This window comes from Megalobrama amblycephala, linkage group LG7, assembly GCF_018812025.1.
Source record: "Megalobrama amblycephala isolate DHTTF-2021 linkage group LG7, ASM1881202v1, whole genome shotgun sequence".
In the NCBI taxonomy this organism is placed as follows: Eukaryota; Metazoa; Chordata; class Actinopteri; order Cypriniformes; family Xenocyprididae; genus Megalobrama; species Megalobrama amblycephala.
In genome coordinates, this window is record NC_063050.1 from 48,329,747 (window position 1) to 48,352,981 (window position 23,235).

The window sequence follows — 23,235 nt, forward strand, 5'->3', positions numbered from 1 at the left end:
TGTTTTTTTTCTTGTCATTGGAGCTACGTTGCCCATTACGGTTTGGTACAGGCATCAGAAACTCATTCTCCTTGCAGCAGATCTATTTAAAAAACCTTCAAAATAATGTATGATTCGTTGGAATCCAGCAAAAAATGACTGAGCTACACTTGTTTGAAGTTGATAGAGTCAGCAAAGTCAATTTTGAGAAAAATCGAGTTAAAGTTTTCTGAAGATTCCAAAACAAAATCACCTAGCAAACATACCTTTAAATCCCTGTTAATAACACCTAATTTGGCACACACCTCATCAAGACCAAATATCTATAGGAAAATATATATATATATATATATTCCACTTTTTTTCAATATTTTACTTCAATATTTTGAAGTTACTGTAATTCAATGTACATCGTGATTGCGCGCTGTCTGTGGCGACTCTGTGCGAGCGCTACAGATCTGTCAGTTAGTGTAAGATCGATTTGTTTGTATCAGCATGAGTTTGAAAATCACATTTAATTGTTTAGACTCATGCCATCAAAAATTCACTATGAATATTCACAAAGTTGGAATGATGCATTTTAAAACGATACCAAACTTGGACTAATGAGGAAGTTGCGGAGAGGAAGCGCGAGTGGTGAAGCGAGCAGAGAAAAACAGCATTCAATTGGACAAAAGAAAGGTATTCCTCTCAGAAAACATACAAATAAAGATACTTTTAGATGTTTAATTGCTATTTGAAGCATTTGGATCCCTAGATGAGGGCTTAATGAGCTCATTTTTGTGAAAACCTCAAATACGACCAAAATCAACATTTTTGGCTTGTTTTGCCTGTAGCTTGTAATCAGCCCGTGTGCATTCTGACTCATTTTGCCAGCATGGGTCACATATAAGGAGCGCATTTAGCACAGCAAAAAAGCATTGTTCTGGATGTTCCTTTTTTTGTGTGTGTGTCTTTAGATTTGGACTTAAAAATTACAGTGTGAATGCTAAGCGAACCAGATCCGGACCAAAACAACCAAGAGAACCGAACTACAAGTGTGAACACACCCTAAATGAACAGGCAATATGGATTATAATTTGCATGTAAACAGACAAGCCAACAAGTGAAATAGTATTGTAATGAGAAATGATTGCATGATACGGTATCATGCTGCTTTTACTTTTTATGCAGGTCTATTACTCATAGTAACAAAATGCAATACATTTCAGCTAAGCCAGAATGGGCTTTAGGGGGTTGCTTGGATAATATAAATGCATGTTCTCTGTATGCATTCATATAATCCAAGCAACCCCCTAATGTCTGACATGTCTCCACTGCAAATGTATTGCATTTTGTTGCTTTGTAAATATTACAATACATATTTCAATGATGTTGACTTTTTTTCTGGCTCTTTTTTTTCAGTGTTTAAAAAACTTGATTTTTAAACTTTGTACATTCAATGCAGCTACCTACAGTGTACAGTAGACCTACAGTACAAATGAAATCTTAAATGCAATATATGAGTTTTGGCACTGGATTGGTTTACAGCATACATTTAATATATTCATAGCAAAAATCAACTATATATAATACTATAAAACTATAAAAATCAACTATATAAAATATTTCAGCTTAATATTTGAGAAACAAAAATCCCTTAGGAGAAACCTTATCCCAAATCCCAAAACCTTAGGAGAAACATCTATTTATGAATTTCTGAAGAAAAAAAAAACATTGTGCCTAATATAATCAAAAGCAATATGCTTAACAGTCAAAGTATTCTCATACGTGATTTTTCATGTTTCAATAAATGTTTAAATCCTAAATAACCAATCCTACGTAGGCAGTTTTCTAACAAAGCTTATGTGCGTGTCTTGATGTAAGCTCTTAACTCTAGCAGTAAGTAAAAGACATGGGTGTTTGATTTCATTTTTCATTAAATGAGCACAACTCCAATGAACCACCATGCAGAGATGTTAAAACACTGCAGTCAGATGTCCACGAGTGATTTTCTTAGCTCTGACTGCTTGAGGGAGATTATGAGGTTGTGGAAGGTGGTTATTGTTGTCAGACAAACTAGTGGTTGTCTGTTGTTTGTTCCGGGGTTGTAAGTGCATTTCTCTGGGTGAAAGCACCCGCTAAATGACTTAATGTAAATATAAATTTCACTTGAATGAGAGACGGGAGTGTGGAAGTGGTGGGGTGTTTATTGTAATGCTTTTAGTCCCACGCTAGCAATGTTGGCTGTAGCGCACGTTCAATGGAGCAAAATGAAGATAAACAGCCTCCATTTCGAAGCTTTCTCTAAGCCATCGGGGCCTCTAATGCATCCCTAATGTGTGTAATGTGTGCTTGTGTTTTTGTGTGTTTTTGCATGAGAGAAAAACTGTGGCTTTCTACTTAAAATGTAAAAAAAAACATGTTGAAAAATATGTTTTTTCCGCTTATTCTTCTGCTTTGGACTAATATTTGGAGAAAAATCAATCATTAGAATATGATATTTCTGAAAACATTTGGCAGTTGAATGTGCAAATATTCTTGTCTTTCTACTCTTGGTTGCCAGATGGTGTTCTTTAAGTTAAACACTAACAGTCTTTCTCTCCTTCTCACACACACACAAACACAAAATCTAAGCAAACATCACAAATCAGCTGATTTTGAACAAATTAGACCACTTATTTCTGAACAACTGCATTTTACAGACACAATGTAGAAAATCTAACTCTAAATCTAAATCTAAAATGTTGGGATGAACTCTGTGTAACTCTAAATTCCCATTACACAATTAATTACCCTTCCCTGTCCTCTACAACCATCATGCAATCAAGTATTAATAGGCTTTATAGCATATTTATGGTTTGTTTGTACCCAGTGAATGATGAAAATTATGACTAAATTCATTCTTGAATACAAATACTCTCCAGTGTCACATGATATGAAGGCTGACTTTGGGGCCTGCAGCAGCAGTTCTAGGACAATTAAATGATGAGTTCAGTAGAACAGATACAATCTCTGATTAAAGTTTATACAGCAAACCTGACATCAGTCTGTCTAACCTTTTCTCATTTTTTTATTAATTAAAAAAAAGTAAGAAAGGCTTTCAAACTCTTTCCAGACATCTCTTAAAGGCGTTGTTCATTCAAAAACTTCTGTCATTTACTCACCCTCAAGTGATTGAATTTCTTTATTTTATTCAACACAAAATACATTTCTGGAGCAAGTTAACACCACTCCTTTCCATAAAATGAAGCATGCGGTGACTTTTTGTTCCAACAAAAACACCATAAAATAACACAAAAGTAGTCCATACAACACTACATTGTAAAGTTGTGATAGGAACAGAAAAAGGTTTTTCCTTATATTAAAAATTGGTACATCACAATCAGTTACGGGACAAACATGAACCTTTGTGCTTGGTCTCATTAACATCAAACTTTGCACAATCTGGCATTCAGAATGTGGAGATGTTTGACAACAGTTAATTAACTCTTTCCCTGCTAGCATTTTTTAAAAATGTTGCCAGTCACCGGCAGCGTTTTTTTTATCATTTTCACAAAAATGTCATGGCCCCTAGAATATTTTGTTGTATGAATATCTGAACATGCAATATATCAAAAGAAAGAAGAGACCCTATGCTTTTAAACAAAAAAACTTTTTTATTTTAGCTTCATGCATTCTTTTTTTTATCAACACTTGGTTTCATAAAAAAGCAACATTTTGAGCAAAAAGCTGAGAAAAATCATGTTTTTGTCAAAGACTAAATCTGGATCGGATTCAGAACGATGATGAAAACATAGATGGAGTAAATCGAGTTTATCAACATGCTTGCAAACCTATAGCTCATCCTGGGTCGATATTTCATTCAGTAACATTAGGCAGTTTTGATTTATATGCTGTTTAATGTTGGTGATCGCGTAATTTTACATATGCATATGATTCCGATTATGATATTGCTTGTTTCTGCTACTTTTTCGCATGTGCTTTGATAAGGAGATTCAGTACTCTTTCAGATGTGTCATAGCGCATAACAATTTCAATGTTTGGTGGGGAAGCATTTTCTCAAAAATAACAGAAGAGTCCATGTTTGGCGGGGAAAGAGTTGAGCTACATACATACAACCATTACTAAATTGAACATTTTTACCAGAAGTTATTATAAGAAATTGAAAAAATAAAAATGTGTATAAAGTGAGAAATGATTATTATAATTAAAGATTAGATTTAATTAGATTTCATTGAATAATGAAAATAACTGATAAAAAGTTATTAATAATTGATCAAATATTAAAGCTACACTATGTACTTTTTGGCCCTCTAGCGCTTAAAGGAGCAATGTCTAAAATCTGGGAGGATCTATTGACAGAAAAGCAATATAATATACATAATTATGTTTTCAGTGGTGCCTAAAGACCTTACATAATGACCCGTTATGTTTTTATTACCATAGAATGAGCCATTTCTATCTCCTACACCGCGGGTCCCCCATCCCTGATGCGCCAGCATGTTTCTACAGCAGCCCTGAACGGACAAACACTACAGAGCGTGTTTAGTCACTATGTTGTTCTTCTTCTAAATCATTCATGTTTTTAGAGGCAGCTTACATCAACACTATGTTGAATATGCACAAAGTAGTAGTAGTATTAATAGTAGTAGTACTCGTCTGGTTTATTAGAAGCAGAGACCGTTCTTTGTTAGAAGTAAGAAATCTCATTGCTTCACACAGACTCTCTGCTGTCTCAGACGGCGTGTTGGCCAGACGGCCACCGTAGCTTCTCTGAATGGGAGGGGTTCAAGGGGGGTGCGCCTTTAGTTGCAGTCGCAACCATGCCGCTAAAATTCACACACTTCCCTTTAAACAAAACTGCATGCATTTTGCAGAAGAACATTTTAGATGGAAAGGATTTAAAGCCCCCCACCCCCATTGACTACCGTAGTAGGAAAAAAATACTATAGTAGACAATGGGATTGTCTACCACAGGTTTGAAACACCTTGAGAGAGAGTAAATGATGACAGAATTTTCATTTTTGGGTGAACCATCCCTTATGCATTATTTTACCCATTATTATAGGTATTTTAGGCATATTTAAGTATCACGCTGTTAACTTAACATCTTGTTAATGTCAAACTATTTAAATCAATTAAATCAATCAAGTCGAGTCAATTTGTGTGATTAGAGTTTTTTAAATCGTTCACTTTTAAGGGTTTCATGACAGTTACTTTATGATGCTGACTTAGAACTGTACCGTAGGCCATAAACAGTAAGTTATGGGTCAGAGCTTTGGCTTCCACGTGCCCAATTACTAAGAAAACAACTGCCTTACACTGTGACTAAAGCAGCTGACGCCTGTAATAAGAATTGTAACCACAGAAATATTGATCAGAATTGCACTGACTTGTTTTTAATCATAAAAGGATGCATTTATCTTTGGGTACTTTGTTATTGGCTATGTCGGTCGTGTCATGTGGTGGCACTGTAAACACTTTCATCTGTGAGCAACTGTGAAATCATGAATCTCTTTCAATTAAGCGAGTAAACTTTGATGCTGGTTATGGCATCGTACGTCCGCGGCTTTAAAAAGCCCGAGCCAAACTCATCTTTTAGAAATGAGCACAGGTCACATTTCATCATAGTCAAATAAAGCAACAGTTTCATTTCTTCATATTTGGAGCAAATATTTACAGGCCTCTCCTATCCCAATCATCAGAGGCCTTGACTCTGAGAAAAGAGACAATAAAAAACACTTCGTTTGCTCATCAGCTTTTAGCTGACTGTGTAAATCGACATGTCAGTTTGCCCTAAATTTCTTTTTAATTAATTTTTAATTAATGAGTTTCCAGTTCAAGTAGTGCATGGCAGTGAAATAATTCCCATTCAGATAATAAACTACAGTAGATCTCACGGACTAATCCTGCATAACTGATAAACGCACTCAATGACAAGCAGAAATTGAAAAGATGTTAATGTGGCACTTGTACAATCCCGCATAATATGAAACGCGGCCTTCTGGGCTTCCAGAAACCGATGAATGGTGCGTACGCGCACATTGCCGAGGTACCACTTCTATTCAAAGGCAAAGTAGGCACTTGTACATGTAATATTTGATAACAAAGATGTGCTAATCTCATCATTTATGAACGCTGAAGAAAAAATCTTTTGGTGTGAAAGCTGATTAGTAACGACGGAAAGGCCTCTGTCAAAATGCCCATTTTTTTACTCAAGTCAATGCTACAGGCATAAACAAGTAAAAAAGGAGAGAAAACGAAAGAAAGAAGAAACAGCTGAAACCAATTTCAGAGTGGAGGAATAGAACAATGAGGGAATTAAAGAAAGGGTTTCACATGTAAATTCAAATCAAAATTGCTCCGTGTGAAAATGTTCTTATGTCTTTCTGGCTTTGATCTTATCCCAAATAAGCTTCATTATTGTCATGCCGACAAATGTGCTAACTTTCATTTGAAGAGAGAGCGAGGAGGTGGAAAGACAGGATGTCGAGCATGTCTTGTACATGTAATGATCGCCTGATAATACTTAAGTGCGGAAGGCAGATGTGTTCAGACAGGCAGAGCAAATTAAATCTAAGTGTTTATTGCCAAGCATTTCCTCAAAGCTCTTTAATTCATCGCAGCGAATGTGAGCAGTTATACTGTTGTTCGTAATAGACCACCTGTCGGCTAACTATCAAAGTTATTTTTTTCTAATCATTCAAGATGATTACTATAATAAAACATTGTTAGCAATAAACTAATTAAGTCACTCGTTTACCACTGAAATTAAGAGGTTTATTCTCATTTGGCCACTTTAAAATAAAAGAGTCACAAAGGCTTTGGTTAATGACACAGTCTGGGTCACGACTGGGGGAGGGTCGGGTCTACAACCGGACAATACAAGCGAACAATGAAGGCACAACGGCTTTTGGGGCCCGATACTAACGTTGCACTCATGCGTAAACACACACACAGTGGCACAACAAGGCACCTCGAAATACTTAAAGGCTGTCAACGTGAGAAACACGGTAAAAGAAGGTAAATGAGCAGAGGAACAATGCAGGGAAGAGGACCAAGACAGACTAGATGGAAATTAGGATATAAGCATATGCACTTATAATATATACAGAAAATTCCACATAATTTCCATTGTAGGAAGTCATTTACTTGTGCAGTATAGCTTATATATATTGATGGCCATTTAAAGGTGGACTAAGTTCATTTTTTCACTAGTGGTTTGTCACAAAAAGTAGTGATGGGCCGCAAATTATTTTTTTTACTGAAGCTCTAATTAAAGTTTTCATTTAGCCGAAAAGCAAAATCAAATAAAACGATTCATTACTAAATTAAAGGAATACATATCATATTAATTACCTTTTTTATACAATCCTGCCTCCCTTTTAATTGATTCATTTATTATTTTATTTACTTATTTAATATTATTAGTAACTGATGTTTAAATAATATTATTTGAACTAATTATTAGGAATTAGGTGTCATTATAGGTTTGATATAAATATGTGATTGTTTACATTTTTCATACTTTGTTTGTCAATTGATTGTATTAATTTGTGAAGTGACCTTTGGTTCTTGAAAAGCGCTATAAAAAAATAAACATTATTATTATTATTATTTTAATTTGTATATAATTTTTTCTTTTTTTTCCTTTTCATATGTAAGTGTTTAATTATGTATTTATTGGTTATTGTTCTAATTTTTCTTGTTCTAATTTTTTTTTTACTATATGGGTGGGTATTACCACAAAAGGAAAAAAGGAAAAAAGTGAAAGGAAGAGAAAGTAAGGAATATGTCTTTAAAAGAAAAGTTTATTTGCATAATTTTATTAAATGTGTTTGAATTGAAAGACATAATAAAGTATATAAAAAAAACTGGTTAATTAAAATCTTTATGATTTTCAGTGTGCCATGTTCACAGGTGATAAATTAAACCAGTCATAGTTAAGTTCTTTGGCAACAAGCCACCTCTTCATATTTCAGCTGAACAAATTTTACTTATTGCCACTCAATCATAATTTTTGGTCACAGTGAAGTGCATCCATTATACTGCTGACATGTATATCTATTTTGCTCCATCCACATTATGCGCATGAAATGGACAGTAAAAACAAGTTATTGGAAAACAGGTGTCCTGACATTGCATCCTACCCATCAGACTGTCGTACCAGGGCTTACCGTGCATGCGCGCATCTTTTTTTTGTTATTATTTTAAAAATATTTGCGTTGTTTTAAGTGTAGGTTTAGGGTAGGAGTAAGTATTGATATTAATAAAGCCTCAAACCACATGAATATGATGCTGGTAGCACAATCTGATAGGTAGCATTTTTTGCTGTCGAATGTGCTACCTACTGTTTTAATGGGAGGCAGCAAAATCTGACAAGGCAGGACAAATCGACAAAACACCGGCAATTAAATGTCAGTGTTTTGGATAATGATTTTCGATCCTCTAAATCTATTTTGAGCCAAAACCATTCTGTTTTTTTCCGTTTCAGCCAAATATTTCCAGTTGCCAAAATTTCGCATCACTAACCTAAAGAAATGAACAGGATTTTTGACAAATGTTTAAAAGTAGTCTTATATGAGATGAAGACTCCATGCAAATCATGGTGGCCTCCATTTTAAGGTCACATGTTTTGAATGTTCTTGTTTTCTTTGTTTTTAATATCTGAGGTAAATTACCATCGTCAATTTCATTATGGCTATAGTGTCACGTAAAAATGATATTTAAACTCAGATAAAACAATTTTAATATTGTACTTAAAACATAAATATCTGAGATAATCATTGAGCTGTCAGCTACAACATTGCAAAAATAGAAACCATTCTAAAAAAACATAATCTCCTGTTGCTCGATGCATATCATTGTCACGGCTGGTTAGGACAAACTCTGATTAAAATGGAAAAGCAACCTATCGTGTCATGGCATCACATCCCATCTGGTCTGGTAAGGACACCGCTTCAGAGTCATCCTAGCTACTGAAGATTTTTACATTTTCTGAAGAAAATGCCCTTCCTTAAAGGATTAGTTCACTTCAGAATTAAAATTTCTTGATAATTTACTCACCCCCATGTCATCCAAGATGTTTATGTCTTTCTTTCTTCAGTCAAAAAGAAATTAAGGTTTTTGAGGAAAACATTCCAGGATTTTTCTCCATATAGTCGACTTCAACAGGGTTCAACAGGTTGAAGGTCCAAACTGCAGTTTCAGTGCAGCTTCAAAGGGCTCTAAACAATCCCAGCCAAGGAATAATGGTCTTATCTAGCAAAATGAACTGTCATTTTCGAAAAGAAATAAAAAATTATATACTTTTTAACAACAAATACTCGTCTTGCACTGCTATGCGATGCACCGTGCATTACGTAATCACATTGGAAAGGTCATGCGTGACGTAGGCGGAAGTACCAAGCAAGTGTGAAAAAAGCGAATGTGAAAAAACTAAAGTCAAATGGTCTTTACGAAAAAAAAGTAACACAACGATGTCAGACGATTTTGAAGTTGGAGGAGAAAATGAGATGGAGTTTTTCACCCTACCACGGTTAAAAAGTTTTTTTTTTTTTTTTTTTTTGAAAATGACCGATTGTTTCGCTAGAGAAGACCCTTAATCCCCGGCTGGGATCGTGTAGAGCCCTTTGAAGCTGCACTGAAACTGCAACCTTCAACTTGTTTAACCCCCTTTGGAAGTCCACTATATGGAGAAAAATCCTGGAATGTGTTCCTCAAAAACCTTAATTTTCGAAAGAAAGACATAAAGAAAGACATAAGCATCTTGGATGACATGGGGGTGAGTAAATTATCAGGAAATTTTAATTCTGAAGTGAACTAATCCTTTAAAAAGAAAGTTTATGGGAAATTTACACCCACAATATCTAATGCTAAACACAATCTCCTAAACAAGTCACATGACTTGAAGTATCGCTCATATCCAAAGCATGAACCGAGCAGAATGAGCTGCATGTCAAAATTCAAAACTTTTGTTTGAGTAACAACAATAATGAGCATAATGAGTCTTGATTTACATTGACTTGATAAACCAACTGCCTGGCCGTAGAGTGAAGGTGAGGATTTGTTTGAATATTTATGGTAACTGGAGAGTTGGAAGGCAGTATGGGGTTTTAGTGTGCCAGTGGAAGCATGGCAGGGGATTGTGGGAAAAGCGCAATACGTACTGGAGTGTGGCACTGGGTGTAATTCTGAGCAGTTCTTATTCAGCCCCTGCAGGAGTTTGTCATCCGGGATCAAAAGCCCATCTGACCAGAGCGGCACAGAGAGAGGCTTCAGACACAAGGAGCAGTTTTCATGCCGTGCCGTCCCTGCCAGGGCCCGCGCACACGGACGCGCACGCACACAGACAAGCAATCACATCAATCTCGATTTCTTCCATCATGCCTACACTCTCTCTCTCTCTCTCTCTCTCTCTCTCTCGGTTTCTCTGCGTTTTGCCTACCTCCATCATTATGTTCTCCCCCACTCCACTTTTTTCCCCCTCTCTTCCTCTGCTTTAGCTAACGCACAGGCTTTTCTTTCCTTTATGATTTGATAGACATCCCAGTGACCCTGAAACTGTCTCTTGTGATGGATGTAGAGGAAGAACATGGTAAAGAGATGCCAGTGCTCTCCTCCGTAGAGATCTACCCATCCAAAACTACCATCCCATCCATCCTTCCCCTTTCTTCTTTCTGCACTGCTTCCTCCTTTTCACGCTCCACTCCTCTTTAACATCTGCACTCTTTCTGCTTGTTTCAGCCCACATCCCTTCTCTCATCCCATCTCTCTTGCACCTCTCTTCTTCATTTGATTCTCCGAGGGACCTCAGTGGCGCATCAAGATGTCAGAGCGTTCGAATGCAAACATTCATCACTGAGAGCGTTGAGAGCGTACACACAGAAAGCCACTCAGCGACTGACATGCCTGGCAAGAGTCATAAATACAGAGAGCGCAGCAAAACAACTTGGGACGGTGTGTGACAGTTCTCAAAAGTTTCAGCTTTTGGGACTGAAGCATTTTAAAAATCTGTTTAGGATTAAAGGAAAACCCACAAAGACACTTTTTGATGCATGTTGTATGTTCAGCAGCTCTCTTCATTCACTATGAATTTAATATTAGTCTTTTGTAAAAGGAAGATGGAAGAAAATAACATGGCCTATCTCATATTATTAACAGCTTCACGACAGGGCAACTAAAAGGAAAAGTGATTAGGCTCGAATTGCATTGCATAGAACAGCAAGTGTCCCACATGATTTCCACAACTTTTGATCAATGAATTTTCAAGATTTTGTGTCTCATTAGTTAATACTTGGGATTATGGCATCCTTTACTGATAATAAGGCAATTTATTACAGATTAAATGGTTCAAATCTTTTCATGACACTTATAGCCTGTAATAATATGAAATGTATAATCCATTTTGTTTTCCATTACTGTCAGAATTCTGATCTCAGATCAAAAGATCTCAACTTATATTAATGTTTATTTGAAAAAATAAAGGTAACACTTAAGGTCTTTGCACAAAATTCACGTCCAAAATGTTTGCATGTTAAAAAATAAATACGACCTCATGTTGTGTCAATCGCATTTACACACTGCCTCAGAAACTTTCGTCCATCACCAAAAAAAATTCAGGTCGAGTTCAAGTTTCTGCATTTTTTGCATCCGTAGTAAACATTTTGAGAGGTGTTTTGACCATTCAGAGCCACCATACAAGCGAACGCCAAAATCCAGAATGGCATCCACTTCGTCTCGCAGGACAAAGCACTGACTAACAAAGTGCAGAATACATATATATTGGTGGTCTTCTTTTTAATATGTGGCTCCAGTATCACTAGCAAAGCATCAAACTGAGCCACTGACATCCTGAAGTAAACTTTCAAGCGCTCTGGATAATCCCGCAGCTCCTTGAAAAGGAGGTGGAACTCTCCTTCCTCTCGACGCAACCTCAGGATTGGATGGACCCAATATTTCCTCTTTCTTTTTCTCTTTTTAAGAAGAGAGAGGACAACAAAGTCATCCTCACTGCTTGAAGACTCCAATTTGTATTGTTTTGCGAATTTCTTTTTTAATTAATATGCATCAGACTCAGTGTGCAAGGCTTCTGTACATGACGAATTTTTAGGATGACGAATACAAAAAAAGTGTATGAAAATTTAAGACTCGGTGTGCAAAGACTTTTACGGTTCAGTTCTCACTATTAACTAGTTGCTTATTAGCATGCATATTACTAGGCTTTTGACTGTTTAAGCAGTATTATTAAGCAGTAATTAGGAGTTTATTGAGGCAAAAGTCGTAGTTAACAGTTAGTTAATAGTGAGAAATGGAATAATCCTAAAGTGTGACCAAAATAAACATTAACCTTCAAACTAGTGTTATTACATGCTGAAATGTTTCACACTTGCTGCGAATATCATATTAACGGTTTCCAATTTAGTCTATAATAGGCTCTAAATTCTTTCCATGAGCAGACCTTGACAGTGATTTAGAAGTTGAGCACGCATTGGACTTTTTCTTGCAAGTGGCCTGCTTCTAAATATAACTTCTGAATAACAAATGTTCAATTTCTTCCAAACTGAAGCTTTGAATGATGAGAGACACAAATTCTTGAGGGATTTCAGGTTTAAAAAGAATAAACTTGATTAGAGAAAACTGATGGTTGCAATGGAATAAAACTAATATGATGCTTAAAGCAGGATGACTCTGTTTCTGCCATTCTCTGATGGGATGTGATCAATAACCTTCTGACCTCCTTAAGGTTGGGGTTTGGGCCACATCCAAAGCCATAGCGAGACCTTGACATTAACACGGGGAGAAAGCTGAGTCTGCAAGCACGCAGAGAAAGTGAGAGAGGAAAAAGTGCCAGCCACCAATGCTGAAGTCACAGAAGTGGGTGTTCTTGTAACTGTTTTGAGTCGAATGCATTCATGCGTTTGCATTAATGCAACCTTCAAAAGGAAGACAGATGAATTTCACAGCCCCAACACTGAAAAGCCGACGGCATCTCCATGCCAAATGCGTTTAATGTGGTGAGGCGTTGCTTGCAATACAATCATACTTTTGAATCTTTTAATCTTGCTGCCATTTTAAAGACTGAGATGCTCCCACGCGTGGCACGCAAAATCTGTGCTCTGCTTTAAAACATCCTAATTCAATCAGTAACACACCGCCCCCCTTTGAAAAACAGCCTGCCGGGTACCAGAGCGACCCAGCTGGCACCGTATGCAGTCTACAGCCTGATGAAGCCGATTCCAGTCAAGGCTTAACTGAATTCTGCTCTGAATCATAATTCTGAATCTCAGTGGGTCAGTGTCCTTTCCTTCACACCCTTTTCTTTTTCACACGCCTGCACTTCGTAAATTCATGCATCCTGCTCCCTCTACTTGTCAGTTTGACGTTCAGTCAATACGACGTGTGTGTGACCTGAGAAAATGTGCGTGTTGACAGCATATGACCTTTACCGCTTTTGTTGAGACACATACAGGCACGTCACCCACCCCTCTCTCTCCATGTCCCTCATTCTGTTCATCTCTTTCCGTGTCCCCCTTTTTCTTTCTCTCGTTATATGTCCCTCTTTTCCTTTCTATCCATCTCCCCCATCTCCTTCTGTCTAGCCTATGCCCCCCTTTTTTCGCTCTGCCCCTCATTCTCACTCTTTCTAGTTCTCGGATACCCTACAATGCCCTTAATGTTTAAATGTACTTACCCCATCCATAACAATCAGCACAATTTTAGATTTTTATACATGCATTTTATACATTCAATGACATCATTACAATCAACTTTTTAAAAAACATGGAATTTCAAAGGTCTTAGTAGAATCTTTTACTTGTCAAAATAACATTTCAAACCCTGAGCAAAAAAAAAAAAAAAAAAAAAAAAAAAAAGGTGAAGTTATGATATACAACTCCTAAACTTACCTTGTGCGCGCAACATGTGGGTATTCCAGAGGAACACAAGGGCAAAAATCCAACCCCACATCCCGCACCTCGCTTTCCCAGTCATCACCTTCCTTGTATTTCCTTGGCGGTGAATAATCCCTTTAACTTTGCCCTTGGTAAGAGGGCTCTGACCCCCGGAGAAGCTGTAATCTGTAACCTCGGCAGATGTGGAGGTTTGTGAGAAAAGAGGAAAGTGCGCGCTTCGCTTCACCGCATTTACGAGGCGATTCTCATTCATCCCACACGCCGGAGAGTTCAGCTCCGAGTCCGCGACTTTCCCGGTCGCTTTACTTTCATGTCTCATGGCTTTCTGAAAGCCCTCACCCGCGTATTCAGCACTGAATAAAACGACACCTTCAAACCAAAAAGACCAAGTCTCCGTACACTGCTCCAAAATGAACGAACCCTTCGCTAAGCGCGAGCCGCTCTTCTGTGTCCCGAGACGGCTCATGATGTTTCAGTATTGATTCCAGTTAAGTATTAATACGTTTGAGTGTACCGGATTTAATTTATCCGCTTAGAGCGCCAATATCTCCTGTAAACCCACGTTGTTTTGACGTATTCGCAGTTCGGATTATCTACCCGATCATTTCGAGCATTTTCACGGCATTCAGCGACTCTTGAAGAATCCCTTACAATCCATATCGGTGCTCATTAGATGTGCCTTTATCCATTTGGAACAGACCGCTGCAAATATTGCCTGTTTAAACTGGTTAAGTGTAATGTTACCCAGAATACTTTATGTATCCAACAGGTTAACCATGCAGGACGCAAAAAGAATCACATAAGTCAAGAACGTCCAGTACAAATTCCTCGTAAACGAATAAACACCTGTGAAGAGAAAAAGCAGACGTCATGAGTATGCAAATTACAAACGGTGTAATATGGCTTAAATTATAAACCTTCCGAGTAGCTAACACATTAGATATATCCTACATTTCTTGGAAAAGGTGTTTACTGAGATGTTTTATTTACTTTTCACAAACAAATACAAAGAAAACAACAATTAAAGTGTTGTATAATAGTTTGTTCATACAGTCAGCTAGACTAAGTCGAAAATAATAACTTGCGGTTCAGTAAATTAGACGAATTAATTCAGTAACCGATTGATTCACAAGTGTTTTGATTCACTAAAAAGAACCAGCAAAAAATCATTTGATCACAATAGTCGCGCTGCACAATTTTATTCACTAAAAAGAACCGACACTTAAGAGTCACTCCTTTGGGAGTCGGATTACACTGGTCGCGCTCTGTGTTTTTGATTCACTAAAAAGAGCCGACTCATAAGAGTCATTTGTTGGAGGTCCACTCCAAACCCGGGCATTTGTAAAAAATATTAGACAACAGATACACTCACCTTCATCGTCTTTCCCAGCAGTTACTGCTTAAAGTTTGGGTACACACTGAAACTTAACTTTGGAAGTTGAAACTCCTCATCTAATGCTCTTGCGGTCTGGTTTGGGTGAATGAATGCATCGAGCGAAGATAACTGAGCTCTGAGGCGGTCACTGAACACCTGCTGCCTGGACCGAAGATAAAAACTTGCAATAAAGCTCCTGTCAGGAAATTGAAAGTTTAGTCGGATGCTAGTAAAATCAACACTTCTTTAAAAGGATCTGAAAGAGCCGTTCAAGTTTCTCTCCTCAGGAATAGTAATTTGCACAGGGCTGAATTTGAAGTTGAATTCGGCATCCCAGCCGCTCCGCCCTGCTCAGCGCTGATTGGTCCGCCCTCAGCACACTACAGCCTATATTATTTTTCATGGAGAGCACGTGGAAAAGGGAAAGCTACTGAAACATGGTGCCATGCGCCCCCAATCAGACAGAAACATTTATGCTCGGAAAGAAAATGTAGTTTACAGATCTCTTTCAAAAAAAAGAGTTCAAGTTTCAGAAAGTGTTTTTGTCATTACGGAGTTTTACATTGTTGAAGACAGTCTTAAAGTCTTTCTTAACACAAGAAAAATTCAAACTTGAATGACTTTCTTTCTTATATGCTATCGATTTTTTTGCACAATGTCCTGACAGCTCATAAAAAAAGTCCACACAACTTCAACTATATTCCAAGACTTCTGAATGATACGCCTGAAGAACAGAATGAAATGTGGTTATTTACTGAAATAGTTCACATTGCCTAGGCTATATACAAATATGAAAGACACATCAAGCCAGGTTCGATGTTATATCTGTCTTGATAGGGAATACTTGTGCTGATTTGAAAGCTATGATTTAAATTTAGGCCTGTTCCTCATGCAGGGTAATTAAATTTAGAAGACTTGGTATAACAAACCTTGCATGGGCCAGTTTTGTGATAGCCTTTTCTACTCCTTTTCTTCTCTTTCTTAAGTTAGCAACATTAGTAACATTAAGAGTAAAAGAGGAAAGAATAATACGTGAACTATTCCTCTAATTTCTGCAGATAAAATGCTTGGTAACCAGTAAATGAAGAAGTGAATGAATGAATGAATGAATGAATGAATGAATGAATATCCATATGCAGAGCATATTCAGAGCAGTTAGAGTATCAAGGTCAACGCAGCATACATTTTTTTATTAAGAATATTGTGTTTTCATTAAATGACACATTGATCATTAAAACTATCTAAATGATCTTAGATTTTACTGGGACTATAAATCATCTGGACATAGCACTGACACCAGAATATTGGAATTGTGGCATTGATCTTTTTTTTAAATAAATTTACTTTAAGATGGTTTGACAATAATATTCAGAGTTGTTTAATGGCATTTGATGTGTTTTTTATATACAATTTATTTTCCCTGGAAAGACACAGGGGGAAACAGAGAGCTTATAAGATGTCTGAGACATTTTTAATCAATAATGCTATAATTTTAGACAACTCAACTCCATTAAGCACTTAAAAAAAGACATGAAGGGCTGCGTCCGAAATCACATACTCTCTTGAGTAGGTATACTTATATTGAATAAGTAATTACTTCACGACTGCTAAAAAGTATGTTCTATATAATATGAATGTGTGTAGTATGCTGTCATTATCATGTGACCTACCAGAGTCAGTTACGTCACTTCACTGCCATTAATAAATCCTCTTCCGTGGCCTCATGATATAGTAAAGTGGCCATCATATGCACACTTCAGAATCTTGCTGGAAGTAGTAGGTCATTTGGGTACTTCTTGCCTACTCTTTTATGAGTTCTGTGAATTCGGACATACTTAATCACATACTGTTTTTCGCCTACTATACAGTGGGGAAGTATGCGATTTCGGATGCAGCCCACGTTTGTTAGCTTCTAAAAACAGTGCCATTTCTGCCCACAATGTTACAGTAACTCTCCAAAATCATTCTCTTCTGAACATAAGGCCTTAAACTCTACAGAAGTTGCTTTTGTTGAAAAGCTAATGAAAGTCAGATGGTGGCCATGGTAATTGACCAGTGGTGGCGGGTTGTGGTTGCTCCCGTCACTGAAAGCAGTTCCTTCATTTCTCAGTGGCAAAATGTGTTAATACTCTGGCCTCTGCCTGTGCTGGTCATTCCTCGGTTTCTATTAAGTATGTAATTGGAACAACTAATTCCAAAACCAATTTGATTTGCAATTACGTCCATCCCCATTCCAGGGCACTATTCATTTAAAGCTTGTCTCAGACAGCGATAGTGGACTGACATGAGGACACAGGTGCACGCACACACACAGATTCCAATCTTCTGCTCTGCCTTGAATTAAATGTTCCACAAGCCACATCTCTTAATGTGTTTTTTTTTTTGTCAATGTGTAAATGGTTTCCACTCACTTCATGTCAGAGGTACTTGTTACATCCAGAAAAAAAAAAAAAATGAGTTTAACCAACCACAACCTGTTAAAGGAACAGTTCACTCAAAAGTGAAAATACTGCCATTATTTAGTCACTCTCGTGTTAGTCCAAATGTGTATGACTTTCTTCTGAGGAACACAAATTCAAAATGGATGCATTGTATGGTATATTCTACCAGAAAGACTCGGGAGGCAAGATAACGTAACAATGATATTTATTAACAATAAGCATGCATGATATTGTAAAATAAAGTTCTTTGACGTATAGGCTGCATCCATAGCTCACATCCTGAGGGTTACGGACTCTGCATTTCCTGCCTGAAGATGAAGGCAGGGGCATAGCCGACCCCCTGGGAGGTATGGGCAGGGACCATCCTGGTGGTGGTGGGGAGGATGGAGGTGAAGGTTGGCATCAGCATCTGCAAACTCAGACATGTGCAAGTACCAATCTTTTATACTCCAAGTGTTAGATAATGTTTGGTTAGATCGAAACTAATAAGTGATGTAACATTTGAGTCTTCCCAGCAGAACTTACGCTAGAGCTTTCATTTCCAAGTCTTAAGTCCGGGACACACCAAGCCGATGGTCAGCCGTTGGGCAATGCTGGGCCATTTTTGAGTATCGGTCAGCTTAGTTTTTTCGGTGTGTTCTGAACCGTTGGCTTTAGTCGGATACTGTCTGGGTTTTTTGCCCTGATTCAGCATGTTGAATCAGCGTCGGGCTGTGAGAGAGAGAACTCTGATTGGCTGTTCAGCTTAAGGCAGGAACACACCAAGCCGACACTGACGAACTAGTGGCGACGAAAGCAGACTGCAGGGTTGGCTCATGTCGGCAGAGTCTGGATCCAAAGTTGGCCTGACACACCAAACCGACGCTCGACAGACAGTTCTGCGCCTGTGTAAGATGAATTGCCTTTCCATACCAGCAGGTGGCAGTAGCTGAACAGCCAATCAGAATGATCAGATGGCCCGACGGACCAACGAGCTCCGACGCCGATTCAACATGTCGAATCGGCTGAAAAAAAGCCAACAAGGACCAACTTCAGCCGACGGTGCGGAAAACATTGAGAAAACTTTTTTCTGAACAAAAACTGCCCGACGGCCGACCGTCAGCTTGGTGTGTTCCTGCCTTTAGTAAACGAGGCAGTGCACGAGAATAAAAGTGAAATTTATGAAAGCGAGCTAGAAGTCAAGACAGACAGAAGGCTTTTATAATAATTTTACTTCATCTTACTGAAGCATTCAAATGCACAAATATTTTCATAATAACATGAGCTGACTGGAATGAAGAAAGTGAACAGCGTGATTGCATAGATGTAAACTCCCAATCCTGGCTTCGCCGCATGCAACACTCCTGGGATAAGTATCGATATGTAAAGCTTGGGACTGTTAATAAACCTGACATGGCTGACTTGTGATTTTCACTTTTTCGTTATTTCCACTTAATCGAACATACTTATTATTCCAAATACAATTTGTATAACGCTAATAACATTGCCATTTTGCCAACGAATACAACTTTAGTTGAACTCTACTATACTATATTGTCGTAACGTAATGAAACAGTTTGCTTTTACACACACGAGATGTTCTGTGCAATTTCATAATGACAGGGTTTGAAATGAAGACCTGTAAAATGCAGGTAAAAGCCAACTGTGAAGGGTAACGATGTCAAATCAATACGCTAGTACGCAATTTGTTTCACAGATTATGTTCACTCAATATGCTGGCGAAGTTTATGTAATCTTTGCAGCGTTAGCGCATACACTCAACTCATAATTCAAATATTAAATATAGCTATAATATAAATAGTTTTTTTTGGGGGGGGGGGGGGTAATGGGATATCTCGCATCTTTCTCACCTGATGTGTTTTCATCCCTGTGATTTATATTTAAAAATGGTACGGTTGGTATATCTGCCTTCCCAGTTTCGGTTTCCCTTTTTGAATGACGAAAACAGACTATTGATATCTGCTGAAATAGACAGATTTTACTGACAGGCAGGCGCAGAACGCACATGCTAATTGACAGTCGCCTTTAGTCCTTTTGGTGTGTTCAAGCGCAGCCTTTTGGCTGAGACGCAACTGATGAGAGGCGACAACACAGTCTGCTTTTGTTGCCGCTAGTTCTTTGACGTCGGCTTGGTGTGTCCCAGGCTTTAAGATGAACAGACTGTACTCTGTTACAAACTCTGACACTTTCATTGAGGCAGGCTCTGGCTCTCCGTCTGCGGAGGGCTCTGGCATCTTGTCCGTGCAGCAGGGTGATGGCTGGCTGGGCTCTGGGTATGAAGTGGTGCTGGCGATGTCCAGAAAAGTGGTGAATATCCCCCAAAGACCAACACCGGGCAGGCATGCTGTTGCGCGCTCGTTAAGGCTTGCAAGAATGCGCACAATGAGCGATCCGGGAAGTTGGTTAAGAATGCCAGTTGTAAAAATCCACAGGTGTGGTCCACTAAATTGCTGCTTCAGCTCTAGGCAAAAAACCTGAACAGCCAATAAATCCATATTTGTAATGTACTGTATTCTGTCAGGTGTGGTTGCAGTAGTGTGCACGATGAAGAAGATAAGTAACAAATATAGTCTTTATTATTATCCACACAGAACAGATCGTAGGAGAAAAACAAACACAACCATGTAGAACTAAGATGATACCAGACAAACGAACGAACAAATGAACTGAAACTCAGGGCTTAAATACATGGAGAGAGTAATCAAGGTCAAACAGAACAGGTATGGGAACTAATTAACAACTAGAGAAAACAGACACAGGAAAAACTACGGAGCCCCGAACATGACATGCAGGAAAAAAATTGTAGGCTAAATCGTGCACATGATTTACTAATTCGTTCCCTCGATTTACTAAAACGTGCGCACGATTTCCTATTTCGTTCCCTTGAATTATAATTCATGCACACGATTTAATAAATCGATGGAGCGAATTACTAAATCGTGCACACAAATGAGTAAATCGAGGGAACGAATTAGTAAATCGAGGGAACGAATTAGTAAATCGTGTGCACGATTTAATTTTTTTTTCTCCGTAAAAAACAGAACCGACTACAAGTGACATACAGTGAATTTAAATCATTATTTAGACTTGTTTTGTGAACCAGATCAACTGATTAATTGAAAAGAACAGTTAATCAATCAGACTCATTTACTACTTCTCTCATTGCCAAAGAGAGCTAGGGAGAAAAAAGAAATACAAATAATAAATTAAAAAAATTTAATTAGCTATTTTTAGAATTTCATTAATAATTGTTTTAAAATATAACTAATACTAAATAATTAATAATAACTGAAAACTTTAATTTAGTTTGAGTTACCTTATGACAGGGGTGGGGAACGTTGATCCTGGAGGGCCATTGTCCTGCAGAGTTTAGCTCCAATCCTAATTAAACACACCTGAAGTTGATCAAAATCTTCAGGATTACTAAGGTTACAGGCAGGTGAGTGTTTTTTCAGGACTGGAGTGAAGCTCGACAATGGCCCTCCAGGATCAATGTTCCCCACCCCTGCTGCCTTATGGCTTCAGAAGACTTGGAATATAATGCACAAGTCATATATACAATTTTTATGATACTTTTATGAGCTTTGTGTTCAAATTTTGTCCTCTTTTCTGTCAGCTATGCTCAGATTCAGAGAAAGTTGAGTGTGAAAACTGATATCAAAGCAATCAAAATTCAATCAAAAAACTTTTCCCAGTTTTCATGTTGACAGAGTTTCTGTTTTAGGCTTTTGCAAGACAATATTGCTTATTTTAGCTCATCTGATAAAAGTTTACAGTAGAGATTATTACATTTGATATGAATGTTGTTCCAGGAACAAATACTACTGGAAAAAATCATGGCCACTGACAAACAAATACTTAGTCTACAAATAGCACCACCTAATATAACATCTAATGAAACCCAACCTGGAATGTATTCAGTTGCTAGTCTTTGAACTCCTATGCTTCTGTCAATCATATTTACGAGCATGCATGAAGATGCCCTATTCAAGACATTCTTAAGTCGACATGCTCTTTGAAACGCCGGTCAGTTTTGCGTTTCAAGGGATCAGATCACTATGTGGAGAGTAAGAGTTTACCAGATGGAGTAGGCATGCATGTTTGTGTATGTAAGGTGCGCCTGCATATCTTTAAGCAATTCCATGATCCCACTGAAGGATTGTCAATCAAACCAAAGTACTCATGGGAAATGCTTTATCAAACAGGCTAAATCAATAGCTGGTTAGAATAAGGTCAAACACTCTTTTGATGAGCTCTGATTTAAGTAAAAGCCTACTGGCCGGATACATTAGGGCAATTTTTACAACCTGAAATGCATAAATGTTCCCCTACAAGACATGTTTTCCCAAAGGAAATATGATATGTATGAAGCATACAAATTAAATAGCGAATTTAAAAGCCATAATGGTATTAGTATACCTATTTGTCCACAGTTGTTCCATTAGCAACTAACGTCTGTGAATAATAGTTCAGATGAGGGCAAAAACATTTAGGAAGTTTGATTCCTGGGCTTTGAGGGAGCCTGTGTTTCTCATGCCTTGAGGCGAAGTCTCTATTGCATTACAAAAGAGAAATCTGATCCTTTACCACCACCCATTAGCAAAAGAAAGATGTTCTTACTCTTCAGTTACTATCACTGGAGTAAAGGAAAACGAAAGGGCTGAAAGTGTATGTGTGTTGCAAACCAATACAGTGGGCAAATCTTGAAAGAGAACGGGAGAATGAGAGATGACCGTAGAGATATAGGCCACAGATGGACTGTCAATGACAAAACAGAGGAGAGAGAAAGTAGGTGGGTGAGAGAAAAGACACTTGCAAGGAGAGGAGACACTGAAAGTAGAAAAGAGAGTACATGGCCTGTTCTAGGCATAGGTGAACTAAGCGGTTACCTACGGTGCACCAGCTGGAGGGGGCGCCAGTGAGCGCCTCGATGACCCCGTTAAAATGTTAAAGTCACAAAATTTTGTTTTTTATGGAATGTTGCAGTATTTATTATAAACAATATGTTTGTGCACATTATTATTTTTTTGTGTAATGTAGCTGTCTGTGAATGTAAAAGATCTCCAAAGTTGTGAAGCCGAAATGCACAATAAATAAAGTTATTGTCTCTCAAATTAAGGAATAGACTCTGAACCACCTAAACGAGTCGTCAGGAACTCGAATCCAACTTAACACATTTGCCTAATGCCTGCCTATGTTGTACCTTGTCCGCCAGCGAAAAACTGTAGCCGTAGCTTTTTCGTCTGGTTAACATCATGTTAAGAAGACAGTGTCCTACACTGTGAGGGTAAATTTGTTTTATTTTCACTTCCGAATGATGAGGCTGCTTAGAATCAGGTTAAAATTCATGTTTTTCAACAATACCACAGCAGAACAATCACAATCTTTTGTTGAGTTCCTGTCATTTTACTGACGACTGCTTCTCAACGTAGGATTTGCAAAACGCTTGCTCTTGAAAGATGGGTCAGCATAGACTGTATAAAACAATGGACGTAGATGTCACCACAAGGTTTCTGAACAGCATTTTTGAAGCCCAAAGTTGGCG

General features: G+C 37.9%; 1 protein-coding gene across 1 annotated transcript in view; it reads right to left on the bottom strand.

The window, feature by feature from the left end:
- Nucleotides 1–15,603, bottom strand: part of sdk1b (sidekick cell adhesion molecule 1b) — a 310,131-nt gene extending 294,528 nt beyond the window's left edge. Inside the window, exons 1-2 of the mRNA XM_048198429.1 lie at nt 15,247–15,603; nt 13,869–14,720 (exon numbers count right to left, since the gene is read on the bottom strand). Coding sequence (XP_048054386.1) covers nt 13,869–14,340 — 472 coding nt within the window. The 5' untranslated portion in view covers nt 14,341–14,720; nt 15,247–15,603. The remainder of the gene's footprint in view (nt 1–13,868; nt 14,721–15,246) is intronic.
- Nucleotides 15,604–23,235: the final 7,632 nt, after the last annotated feature.